This window comes from Tamandua tetradactyla, chromosome 13, assembly GCF_023851605.1.
Source record: "Tamandua tetradactyla isolate mTamTet1 chromosome 13, mTamTet1.pri, whole genome shotgun sequence".
Lineage (NCBI taxonomy): Eukaryota > Metazoa > Chordata > Mammalia > Pilosa > Myrmecophagidae > Tamandua > Tamandua tetradactyla.
The window spans coordinates 76,597,245-76,610,945 of NC_135339.1; the positions used below are offsets into that span (position 1 = coordinate 76,597,245).

Consider the following 13,701-nt stretch of genomic DNA (forward strand, 5'->3'; position numbering starts at 1 on the left):
GTTAAGATAATGCTAGGATGTGACCTCTTGGTGGCCTGCCCAAAACATTCCAGTTAGAAAGTGGCCACTGACTTATCAAGCAAATGTGAACCCAGGCAATCTGAGCTCTGGCAAGTCTGAAATGACTTAGAAAAAAAGCTGTTATTTGGGGACTACTGGTCTACAATATACCATATTTTGCAAGTATGGGGCTTCCATGGGCCCCTACAGGAATAGAATGGAAGTGACTTTTGTAACCCCCTTTTCCCATCACTCATAAATTACTCCTATTGAGGAAACAAACTCGTATCCTTTGGTAGCAGAGATCAGGGACAGGTTGGTCTAGAAGGGTGGGAGGCAGGAATGAAGAGGCCTGACCTCTGGTAAATGTCAGCATCTGTATTAGTTACTGTGAGGCTTCTGTTACCCCCAAAAGAGGAGGAAGTATTCTTACAAGCACCTTTCTTCCCACCCAAATCATTTCATTCAATTACCATTTACTCACGGACAGACCATGTCATCATTACAGGTACACAGGGGCAGAATGGATAAGGTAGAATCACGTTTCTCTTTGTCCTGAGGTGCAGCCCTAACTCTATTAGCTGTCATGATCCTATTTCTTAATCAATTCGTTAGCATAATAGAAACTAAACTGAGTTCCAGCAACAAGGATCAATTTGAGTTCAGCACATTCATGTTAAATGTATGCCTTGTGGGGGGCTTTACGTGGAAGTAGAGACAGATAAGTCACTGAAATGGTTCAAGACAGCCCCGAAAGAGCAGATATCTGTGCTTATGGAGGGAAGTGTGCCCGTAGTTAATCTGACATAATGAATCCAAATTTTTCCAAGAGAAAAATCAGAGGGTGGTTATTTACATTATAAGATCATTTGATGAAGGTCCCTAAGGCATGTTTTTTTTTTTTTTTTTTTTTTTTTTTTTAAAGGAAAGACAGAGAGAAGGAAGGAAGGAAGGAAGGAAGAAAGGGAAACATTTTTAAACATTTTCTTGTTTTATTGTATTCTGTTTCTCCGTTTTTGTTACATGGGGTGGGGCCGGGAATCGAACCGAGGTCCTCCGGCATAGCAGGCAAGCACTTTGCCCGCTGAGCCACCGCGGCCCGCCCCCTAAGGCATGTTTTTAAGAGAAAAAAATCAAGACACAGAAAAGGAATCACAGAATAACCCCATTTTTATACTCCCCATGTGTCTATTTATTTTAACTTTTTTTTTTTTTTTTTGCATAGGCAGGCACCGGGAATCGAACCCGGGTCTCTGGCACGGAAGGCGAGAAAATGCTGCCTACCAAGCCACCGTGGCCCACACTATTTATTTTATTGCATCTAAAAAGGTCTAGAAAGATACATACTAACTACTATCAGTTTTACCTCTACAGAGAAGGGGAATTGAGATTGACAGGGTAGTGAGGGGAGTTCCTTTTTGTCCTCTATTCTTCTGTAACATTCACTTTCTTGATATGAGATAGAGCTCTATATTACTCAGATAATTAAAAATAAACATTGTTATATCCTTTCACAGTTCCCGGATAAATTAACATTTAAATTACAATTCAGTCCTGAAACAGGATTTACTCAGGACCACGCCTAGTGTGTAATAATGTGCACCTGTGCAGGGCACACCCCTCTTCCCTTTTTACATTCTCCTTATGATGTGATTTTGTCACCTTTGGCACACACGGCATCTTCAGAAGGTGTTTGGAGGAGTGATTATAGGGATAATACTGAAATGTCAGGTTAGAAAGGCAGCACACCTGCTTCCAATAAAACAGCCCAGCTTCTCCTTTCAGCCAGTCCCGGCTAGGCTTGGGTATGTCCCAATGCACCAGCAAACCTGGTGGGGAAGACTCTTCCATTACATTCCTAATTAACTTATTGATTTGGGGGGGGGGGGGATGGAGTGTGGGGAAGCGAGGAAAAGAATGAAGGGTAGGATGGAGGAAGGAAGGCAAGTCTCAAACACCACTAAAAATTCAAAATGCAATGACAATAAAAAGAGAAACACACACCCGGGAGCTCAGCTGCGCAAACACTCCGGAAATAGGATGTGCTTCAGTCGCTGCTGCTAAATGAGAGGTTCCTAATGAAGTCTCCTTTCAGTGGAAACCCAGACCTCACAATACAGCGAGTCTCCCCCCAAGAACATGTCTGCCCAGCCTTCCATGGATCATTCCCCATTAAGTGGCCGAGCCCCGCAGTGCCACTCCAACTTCTGCAAGCAAGCACAGTGATCGATATTTATAATTACCTTTCTCCTTCACCATGGCAACCGGGTTCTTTGATGGGCAGCCCCGAAGAGAACCGGAATACACTCGAGGAGTTGAAACACGCCCTGGCAGACAGATCGGCGGCTGCTGAGGCTGCGAGGCAAAGCCCTGGCATCCACTTGCGGCAAGTCCCGGGCTTCTCTCTAAAATCCCGCCCCCTTCTCGGAGGGCCGAGCTCGGATGCTCGCCGCCCCGGCGAGTGATCGCGCCCTGTCTGCTCTGCGGAGTGCCGGCCGCGCCCTGCGCGGGGACTCTGCCCTTGGGCCGAAACCACTCGCTACAGCTGCTGCTGTGACAAATGCAAAATTCCAATGCCCTAATCTCTGGTCGCTGACACCACCTTGCATTCCTCACGCCGAGGCCCTGGGAAAACGGGCAGCAAACGCTTCGAGCCCAGGCCCCCAACCGGTGTCCGATAAATGATTGCCAGAAGAGGGGGGCCGAGGGACAGCAAGACACGGTTTCAATAGGTGAAACCGGTCAATTGTTAGCTTATTGGTTTCCTGTTACATCTGCTTTCAATTCTTATTACAGCTTCTTCCAAGCCTACTGAATAAATAAAATTAGTCTTGGTAGAAAATTGAAAAAAAAAAAACACTTGCTCATTTTCTTTGACTTTTAAGGACCTGGGTACTCAATTTTAATGAAAAAACAAAGCATAACAATTGGTTTGCTGGCTCTCTACCACCCTCTCCCCATATTTTACCTGAATGGGGGTGGGGAGGGCGGGACTGAGGCAACAGAGAGAGCCTGGGAAGGGGCTTTAGCAGGATGTAATTCCTCATCCAGGATGCAATTCAGGATCCAAGTAGAAATCTGACTTATCCAGTTAGGTAAGATTCTGACTTCTCCCAGCTTGATTAGCATTTTCTAGAAAAGCACCTTCAATGTACACAGGTGAGGGAGGAACCCTAGGCCCAGAGTTCAAGGTAAACAGGCTGGCCCAGTACCGACCACGCCCAGGCCAGCTTCAGCCTGACCCAGCGGCAACAGCTCCTGATCCCCCCACCCTGAGTTCACAGGTGCTTCTGGGAGCAGAGGGCGTCCTGGTTCACAAAGCCGGTCCCCACCACATTCCAGCACCTGTCTTTCAAACCCAGATCGTTCTGGTCCCCAGCACACGCGTCATACACATCCACCATGTGGGAGAAATGTGATGAGCAAGAGAGAAAAAGACAGACGTGGCACCACTCAGAGAGCAGCAGATGGCCGCCGCATCTTTCAGACCAGAATGCACAGCCAGCATTAGACTGTGTTTACTGCAAATATTGTAACATGTGGGGCCTAGGAGAGCCAGGGTAACAGAAAGGAAAGAAGTGAACCAACCTGCCTCATCTTTGACTTGGAGGGTGAGTATGGCTGAAATAAGCTACATTTTGGTGGGGCCGGTGGAGGGGGAAAAGAACCACTTCTTCCCATCCCTCCCCGAAAGGCCTTTATGGCTGGTCTCTTGATGTGTAACAGTAGCAGATCTCAAGCAACTGTGACATTCCTACATCTGTGACTCAGAGCTTTACTATTAATAGCTTGGGCGTCTCAGCCCCCTCCAACCCTTGGGTTGTCTTTTGTGTGACACACACTTCGCCCACCCTGCTCCCTGCCCCCAAGGCAGCCCTGTAGGGTCATGTTTTTCCTAAGGCAGCGGCCAGCTGGAAAGGCAGCACCCAAAAGCCTTTAAGCAGCTTCTCTAACTTCCATTCATAAAGAGGAAACAAGCATGAGAACAGCACAATCTACCGTCCAGGGTGATGGGAGTGTTCAAGAGCTTCGAGGAGACAGGCTCTTTACATTCCCAAACTTTCATGCTAAAACTGCGCTCGTCCACTCGTCCCACCCCTAATCATTCTCAGAGCCCTTAAGGAGATGCTGACAGGCTCAATTAACCACAGGGAGCCGGAATTCATTTGGCTCTGTGGGCCTAGCAGGGGAATTTATTTTATTATATTTTTTGCTACATAAATAGATTAGCACTTAGGGACTTCTCTCCAAGGCTCTGCTCTCATGTTATTCAGCTCCAAGCTAAGAGAACGGCAGTATCTCTCATGGCAGTTATCTCTCTCACGGCAGTATCTCTCTCACGGCAGTTATCTCTATTTCCTTCCCTCTCTGTCTCTCGGTCTCTTTCTCCTCCCTAATGGGTTGTGACAGTAAAACACCATCGGGTTCCTAGTCCAAACTCAGTAAGTGGTTCCAGGTACTATAAATGCAATTAATTTAATTTCTCTTTTACTCAGGATGGCAGTTTTTAATTCTCAGATGTAAGTTTATTAAACAAACTGGTTCCTTATTGTGATTCTGAACCTACCTGTATACCTACCTGTGGATAAAGAACACAGGGACATACTTTAGAAAGGCTCCTCTGGCAGCCTCGGAGACCTGCTAGCAGAGTAACAGCTGGTGCCTATTCATTCTCAGAGAAGCCTTTTCTAAAGGAAAATACTACATAGCGGTTCAGAGAGATTTATTTTTTTGCCTCCTGTGTTTTCCGTGGAAAGAATTTTCCTCTACCACAGTCAAAGCGAATGAGTCACCAGCATTCAGTTGCTAAATAACAGTCATATGGCAAAAGTCCCCCAACAATCAGACACTGCTACTTTAGGATAAAAGCATCCACTCTGCACTTTTAAGATAACCAAAGAGGATATTACTAAAGTTATTTCTGGAATGTGGGAGAGTAAAACTTAACCATTTTTGTCTCTTTGCCTCAGCTCAGAATCATTAAGAGCTTAGAGAGCAGAAGCAAAGGGTAGATATTTGCTACTTTACAGTTAAAGCTGCAAGAAGCACAGCAAAATAAATCAAGAAATAAATGAACTTTACCCTTCGTTAGAAGGAAGGACTTTTTATTTCTAGAGATGATTTCCAAGGAATATACCGCAATCCGATTACACTCAGAGAAGATAAGACTTCATAACACAGACACCCACTGATGGTTTTAGTCAATTGTTTTATGCCCCCCAAACTGACTCACTGCTGCCTTTTCATTCACTCACAAAATGAAGCAGGGATTGTTCACAAGTGACCAAAAGACAGAAACCATTTTGTTGGAGAGAAAAGTTTGTGAGCATACAGCTACATTTGGCAAAAATTCAAGCATACATCATTTCTGTAGAATGCATGTCAATCAAGAGGGAAATGTTACAACTGGAAAACAAGAAATCTGGCTGATTCTACTTCCTCACTGCTCTTTCTCTTCAACGGCCACGAGTCGATTACTACTGGTGCACCTGGAGCACGGGCATCTGAGGACCCTTCATGGCCCCAGGACTCCAGGCTTCCAGGTATCTATCACACATCCCTCGAAACCTCTGGACTCAAAGGCAGAAAGTGTTCAAAATCTCTCATGCAGAATTTGACTGAAAGAAAATTGAAGAATGGAGTTCCTTATTTGCTTTCTATGTAATGTTGATAATTGTCCACCTCATTTCAGACATCTATGGAGTGGCTTCTGGTGCAGCACTGGACTGGTGGGGCAAAATCAAGTAAGCCGCTGCTTTGGAGGAGCAATTGGTGGAGGTGACCCTATGCAAAGATGTTCTCAGTGGGATCAGGAAGCTGCTGAGATGGAAGCCTGTGCTGGGTGCAGGGGCAGCACTGAGCCTGGCCTGGGGGATCAGGGGAAGCTTCCAGGTCAAATGAAGCTAGGGGGAAAGGTCATCCCAAGCAGGGATCAAACGGTGAGAAAAGGTATGAAGGTATCACGTCACTCACCATTCACCAGGCTGCAGTTGGTAGGTCATGAAGGGTGCTTATACCACTCTTAGGAGGCTGGACCTTACAGATGACATGATTAGTGTTTCAAATCTCAACTGCCTATTTCTTTCCAAATTAAATTCAAAAGGCTTTGGCTGGATTCCAGGGTCTGCCAGGATCTGTTTCCAACCACACTGCCTACCCCTAGATAGCGTTTTGTCAGCGTGTGCGTTTCCAGCGTTTAGTGGAGTGCAGTAGACATAAAGAAGGTGTTTATATTTTCATTAGAAACAGAATAAAATGATGGCTACCCACAGCATTTTAAGAAGCACAAACTACGCTCTCAGAGTTTGGCTATCCTTCTGCAGCACAGTCTTGACTTCATGTCCACCACTAGGCTGGGATTTCCTTGAAGGCAAGGAAGGTTTCACGCTTTTCTAGAATCCCAAGAGCATGGCCTGTATACCTCCAGGAACAGAAATACTAGGAGTGCTGTAAAATGTGGACACCTGGTCCCCACCCAAGGACAAGGCCTGAGCTGCAGGTGGCTCCCGAAGCAACTGAGGGCCACTGGCCAGCAGACCAGCCTATAGAGCAGAAGATGAATGTTCTAGTTTGCTAGCTGTTGGAATGCAATATGCCAGAAACGGAATGGCTTTAAAAAGGGGAATTTAATAAGTTGCTAGTTTACAGTTCTAAGGCTGAGAAAATGTCCCAATTAAAACAAGTCTATAGAAATGTCCAATCAAAGGCATCCAGGGAAAGATACCTTGGTTCAAGAAGGCCAATGAAGTTCAGGGTTTCTCTCTCAAGTGAGACGGCATATGATGAACACAGTCACAGTTTCTCTCTCAGCTGGAAGGGCACATGGCGAATATGGCATCATCTGCTAGCTTTCTCTCCTGGCTTCTGGTTTCATGAAGCTCCCCAGGAGGCGTTTTCCTTCTTCATCTCCAAAGTTTCTGGCTCATGGACTCTCTGCTTCGTGGTGCTGCAGCATTCTCTGCTCTCGTTGAATCACCCTTTCTCCAAAATGTTTCCTCTTTTATAGGACTCCAATAAACCAATCAAGACCCACCCAAACGGGTGGAAACATGTCGTCACCTAATCCAGTTTAGTAACCACTCTTGACTAAATCACATCATCCAGTGAGATGATCTGATTACAGTTTCAAACATTCAGTATTGAATAGGGATTATTCTACCTTTATGAAATGGGATTGCGATTAAAACATGGCTTTTCTAGGGGGCATACAACCTTTTAAACCAGCACAATGAATAAAGGTGAGACTTACAAACATAGCTATATACCATGCTGTCACATCTGAAAAAAAACCCCAACTCTTTCAGTTGGCTAAAATAACAATCAGCCTGACATCCATTCCTTCTTAATGGAAATTTATTGGAAGTGATGATTCCAAAGTTTCCTACAGTCTAAGACAAATTCCAAAATGTCTGAGTCCTGTTGATCCTTCTAACTCTCATGTCCTCAACTGACAATTCTTAGGATTTTTTCCATATGAATCTCACACAATCAATGCCCAGCAAAGCCCTTTTCCTTAAGGCCTCAAAGTAGAATTATTTCACATTTATACTCAAAACATCTCCATGGTCCTTCTCAGAAGCTAATTATGATTTGGACCTAAAGAAAATGTTGCAGCTCATGACAATGATAAAAGTCACTAGGATACACTGAAAGCACATTATAAATAATCCACTAAAGAGGCGAACTACAAATGAATATAAGTCATTTCACAACTTTACTGGAACCTATTAAAATAATTCAAAGGACCCTCTGACAGTAAAGAGATTTCCATGGATTTTAGCCTGATTTCAGGCACATGAGGAGTTATTAGGATAGAAAGACATCTTTTTCTATCAGACAGAATTTGTTGTCTTTTCTGGCAATACTCCTTTTTTGAACTAAGGCCACCAAAGCTCTGAGTTTGACTATATTGCAATGAAGGCTTTATATGTCTATTTTTGCAAAAGACTGAGGCCTTTTTGAGGAAAGGGGCCACATATTATTTTATCTGCATTCATACAGTGATAAATACAAGTAGGAATGCAATATTTGATGAAAACTGATGAATAAATGTCACTAGTAAGTCTCAATGCTATATTAGCATGTATTTCTTAATCAAACAGACTGGCTTCAAAATCCAACTCAAACAAATTAAAATTAAATTAAATGTATTATATAAAAATCAATTTAGTGATGGCTTAAAATCATTTGCCAAGACACAGGCCAATAATTACCTTTGGAGGCCAAATACGCTCAAAAGGAACTTGATCAGGTAGTCATGTTGTGAAGTTCCCTTAATAACCAACCCTCTCTACCCTTTTTGTCACCATTTACAGAGTGTCTATTATGGGTCAGCCCCCATTCTAGTGTCTTTAAATTAGTCACCTCATTTAATTCTCAGAACAAATGTATGGGGCAAATATTAGTACATGAGGTATGTAATAACTACATATTTACCCATGAGGAAAGATTCACACTCAAGTTTGTCAAAATCCGAAGCCCCCACCCTCCCTTTCTTTCCTGTGCCTGACCTTCTACAGAGGCCATGACACAGCCTCCACTTCCTGCCCCCACACCACCCATAACACACACATATTTTCTGAGTCAAGATGCACTCAATGTTTATTGACTTTTCTGGCAAAATGGAAAGGCTGTTGCATTTTGCCTTGTCTGTGTGAAACAATCTTCTCTCCTGACACTTCATCCTTCATTAGTTCTTGGACTTCATGTGCTAGAACCTGACAGGTGAATAGCCTCACAACCCTGGCCTTCAGCTCATGGAGCTGGTCAGGGGAGGACTAAAGATGGAGAACCCACCCCACACATCAAGACTTTTAAAAAGTCTTTTTTTTTTTTTTTTTTTTAACAACAACAACAAAATCCCATCTTTAATTCACTGAGCAAAAAAAGCTTTGGAGACTTTATACTGAAACTGCTGCTTGGACCTGAGGCCACAGAAAATCTCTTTTCCCTCAGTTGTGACCTTCCTGTGGCAGAAGTCCAGCTCCCTGGGTTCTCTCAGGCAGGGTCTTCAGAACAAGCAGACCTGGAAGCAACAAAACTACCCACCCTGTCTGATGGTATTTCTGTAGTTTACGTAGAAAGAGTTTTATATATATATATAATTTTATTTTTTGCCACAGAGCTATTCACAAGGTTCACAAAACCTACATTTGACCCCTCATTTGGCCTCACACCCCTCCTAATTATGCCCTGGCACACTCTAAGAAATAACCCCCCACATTATCCTCAGACATTTCAGCCATCACCTGAGGGGACAGCCCAAATAATGTGGCAGCGCCCACAGTATGACAGTATTGCTGTCAAGAGGAACCAGCACTTTGATTCATGAAAAACTGTAACTCGTATGAATAAATCGGCATTCATTTCATGCACATGTAAGATGGAATCTAAAGTCCTAGAGGAAACGAGTCCAAGGTTGCACAATTACTTAGAAATGTCTTAAAAACCCTGATGTCTTATCTCCTACCCAGTGGCTATTTCATATGCCACAGTGGCCACACAGACAGCCTGAAAAAGCACAGCCAGGATTTGGATTCCAGCTCCACCCCATGCTGAGTGAGCTGGAGCACATCATTGCCTCTGTTTGGGTTTCAGTGGCCTCCACTTGCGAGGCTGTGGTGAGCAGAGGCCAGCTTCATGTCACCTGTGTAGTTGCTTCGGGCGCGTGCTTAGAAGGGCCCAATGCTTGGTCTGTCGCTCTGCTGTTGCCATATTGAAATTTTTACTTCTATCTTTGAACTTCTGTTTTGTGTAGTCTGATGGGACAATGGAGCGGGAACTGAGCAGGCCAGACCCGTGCAGCATGTGTGTCTGCTGTTCCTTGCTGTCCCAGTCGCATATAGTGTTTGTAAAGCCCCATCAGCAGAAAATGCTGGTGGACCCATAATGAGAGGAAGTTCAGGGAAACTCAAAGTGAGTACAAGGTACGTGTAGTATGTCTACAACTGAATAAGTGCTGAGTGGTCACTTCACACTCAAACTAGAACTTGCTTCGAATGCATAAGGAAGGCAACAGTGTTCTAAGAAACACAAACAGCCAAGGAAGCCTACCATATCCTCTCTTACCCATGTTGCTTCCCTCTATTAGCTGACCACTTACATTGAAAGTGATCAAAGGAGGAAAGGAAAGATAGGGACAACCCATTATTTTCTTGCCTTTCAATCCTTCCTTATTCACCATTAAGCCAAAGGTATAGAGTATTGGTAGAATGTACAAATATCAAGACATGAGGTAAAAAAGAGCTGAGTTAATTTTACACAGCATTTTAACTGTTCTGGAAAGAATGATAGGCATAGGCATTTATGAGCTATGAAACATAAATTGTGTAATTTCAGTGATTCTGAAATAATAACTTAAATGCTCTTATATTTAAGTCTGACATTGCACAACATAAAGATAAAAGGTAAAGTGCAAATAATTTAAATTTTAAATTTTAATTTATTTAGAACATTAAATAGCAAATAGAAACATTATTATGACACGCTGAGAGAGATTCTACAGAACACAGGAAAAGGAATTATATTTTAGTACCTTTAATGGCATTTTGCCCTGCATTGAGAACAAGAGGCACTGCGTTTTCCTTTTGCACTGGGCCTGCAAATTATGTACCTGGCAGTGGGTGAGGTTAAGTGATGCAGTTTATGAAAGTGCCTGGCCCAGTGCCTGGCTCTGAGGCACATGCAGTGAAGGATAACTGCTATTATCTACTTCTCACTGCTGTATCAATTTACAACAAAACAAATAACAGAATAAGCTTGAAAGTTGTAAAATTCAAGTGTTCCAAAACCACTTCAGGCTAGGAGAGCTTTTCAATATTTTCAATATATTGAGGCTGGAGAACTTAATCTATAAAGCCTTAAAGACTTTAGACCCCTCCTGATATCTTGTTATATGACCTTTGCTACCAAATGTAAAGAGAAAGTGTCCATCAGAGACTGAAGAGTGGACTCTGAGGTTAGGAAATCATCCCAGGAAGGCAAAGTCATTATGCTCAATCCATTCCTTCATCATTCAATCTGTAATTATTTATTGAGTGCTTACTGCACGCCAGGAACTGTTCTAGGTGCTGGTATATAGCAGTAAACCAAAGAGAAAAAAATCCTTGCCATGATGGAGCTTACATTCTGGTTGGAGGAAGGGAGTGTTGATTTAATAACATATATAAGTCAATTATAGATAGATAGATAAGATAGATAGTGATACATATATATGATAGATAGTGATAAGTACTATGAAGGAAAAGAAAGCAAGCACGGAGGGTGGAGATTGTAGGAGGAAGCAGTTGTGATCTATAAACTCCCGGAGTGGGTACAGCTCTTTAAGAGAGAGCCATCTGAGTAAATACCTGAAGGAAGTGGGGGAGCACGCCACTTGGAAACCTGAGGAAAGAGCATCCGGAGAGCAAGAACTTGGGAACAAAGCCCTGAGGTGGGGGCATGTCTACTGTGTTCAGGGAAGTGGGAAGATGGGGCGGCTGCAACCCCTGAGCCAGGCTGGGAGTGAGGGAGGAGCTAGCGAGCAGAAGGAGTTAGAGTCTACAGTCACTGTAAGGACCTAACTGGCTTTTGCTGAGAGTGAAGTGGAAAACCCTGGAGGTTCTGGCTGCTGATGACTTGAGTGATGAGGAGGGGGCATGGACTCGTGAATGTTGAAATAATATATAACGTTAAAAAGAGCACAAAAATGAGATGACAAGGGCAGGCCATGGCGGCTCAGCAGGTAGAGTTCTCGCCTGTCATGCTGGAGACCCGGGTTCAATTTCCGGTGCCTGCCCATACAAAAGAAAAAAAAGAGAAGACATAACAGAATGAAGTGAGGATAAACACGGACATAAGAAAAACCAAGGCCCAAAAGAGTATCAATAGTAATAAATGAAATACCAAAGAGCAGAGCAGACACTGATTTTTTAAAAAATTTATTAGAATAGAAAAAAGTTTGAGATGTTCTCAGTGAACACAGAAGAAAAAGACAAAGAGCCTAAAGCAATTAGACAATACTAATAAATGTGCAAGATAAAAGCAGACAAAAAATAATGTCCCAGAAGTAGAGAACTCATTAAGCAGATGTATTCAGAGATCTAATACATGTGAATGTCCCTGAAAAGAAGATAAATTTGAATTTAAAGGTTTAAAGAATATAAACATAATTTTAAGGAAAATTTGAAACAGATTGTGAACTCCAAATCCTAGCCTAAGCTTTTATTTTATTTTATTTTTCTGTTTTTTATTTAATCAAGGTGACATAAACATTTGGAAGTAAATAGAGGAGTTAACGTAATTTTAAAAAGACAATTTTTTTTAAGCGAGGTGGCATTGTCTAAAACAATAAGAAAGGATATGACCAACATATATATCAATAAGTATATTGGTCCGAACAGTCATAGAATCTTTGTCAACTACGCAGGTTACTCAGATGGTTAGAAACTTTTTATAGGTTCTCACAAAGAGCAAACAAATAATCCAAGAAAACACTGTCATTTTAACAGAGTGAAAACCACTGATAAGAAAACTATTAAAAATCTTAAATTATAAAATCGTAGCCAACCTTAACCACAACCAATAAAACTTATTTCCAACAAGACTTCTACAACTTTCCATATCCATCTATTTTGTTCTATGCACTCCTGCTTCTCATTCTGCAACAGTTATTCAAGTTTAGGGGAAAAAGTACTTTTTTTCTTAACAAAAACACTTTCTGCATACTTTACACATTTAAATTACTAAAAAAGATCTTGAAATCAGTCTTCAAGTCAACATCCTACAAGACACAATTCTTTTTTTTCTTTTTTGTGAAAAACAACATAATACAAAAAAAACAATAACTTTCAAAGCACATCACAACAATTAGTTACAGAACAGATTTCAGAGTTTGGTATGGGTTTCAGGTCCACAATTTTAGGTTTTTATTTCTAGCGGCTCTAAGATACTGGAGACTAAAACAATTATCAACATAATGATTCAGCAGTCATACTTGTCTGTTAAACCCTACCTTTTCTATATAACTCTAGCATCACCTTTGATCTTTCTCCCACTCGTTACAGGTATTTGGGCTATGCCCATTCTAACTTTTCCATGTTGGAAGGGGCTGTCGATAATATGGGACAGGGGAATGGAAGTAGTTGATGTTCTGCAGAGGCTGGCCCCTCTGCATTTCAGGACTTATCTGGTCCAGGGACCCATCTGGAGGTTGGAGGTTTCTAGAAAGTTATCCTAGTACATGGAACCTTTGTAAAATCTTATATATAGCCCTAGGTGTTCTTTAGGATTGGCAAGAATGGTTTTGGTTGGAGTTTGGCAAGTTATGGTAGGTAGCAATGGCTAACTGAAGCTTGCATAAGAGTGACCTCCAGAGTTAACCTCTCGACTCTATTTGAACTCTTTCAGCCACCGATACCTTATTTGTTACACTTCTTTTCCCCCTTTTGGTCAGGATTGCACTGTTGATCCCATGGTGCCCGGGCCAGGCTCATCCCTGAGAGTCCTCTCCCACGTTGCCAGGGAGACTTTTACCCCTGGATGCCATGTTCCAGGTAGGGGGGAGGGCAATAATTTCACTTGTGGAGTTGGGCTTAAGAGAGAGGCCATTTCTGAGCAACAAAAGAGGTCCTCCAGAAGTAACTCTTAGGCATACCTATAGGCATAACCTAAGCTTTTGAAAGTCAGAGGATATTATTCTCCATATGTCCAGGCAGAAAGACC

General features: G+C 42.6%; 1 protein-coding gene across 13 annotated transcripts in view; it reads right to left on the bottom strand.

The window, feature by feature from the left end:
* ABLIM1 (actin binding LIM protein 1) overlaps window positions 1-13,701 on the bottom strand; it is a 306,762-nt gene that overhangs the window by 164,272 nt on the left and 128,789 nt on the right. For 3 of the 13 annotated variants that reach the window (XM_077126120.1, XM_077126117.1, XM_077126116.1), the window contains exon 1: window positions 2,244-2,473. The exons of 3 other annotated variants lie outside the window; for them this stretch is intronic. In XM_077126120.1, coding sequence (XP_076982235.1) covers window positions 2,244-2,259 — 16 coding nt within the window. In that variant the 5' untranslated portion in view covers window positions 2,260-2,473. Of the gene's footprint in view, window positions 1-2,243; window positions 2,481-13,701 lie in introns of those variants that run through there. 7 more of the 13 variants (XM_077126111.1, XM_077126109.1, XM_077126112.1 and 4 more) reach the window with 5 other exon arrangements.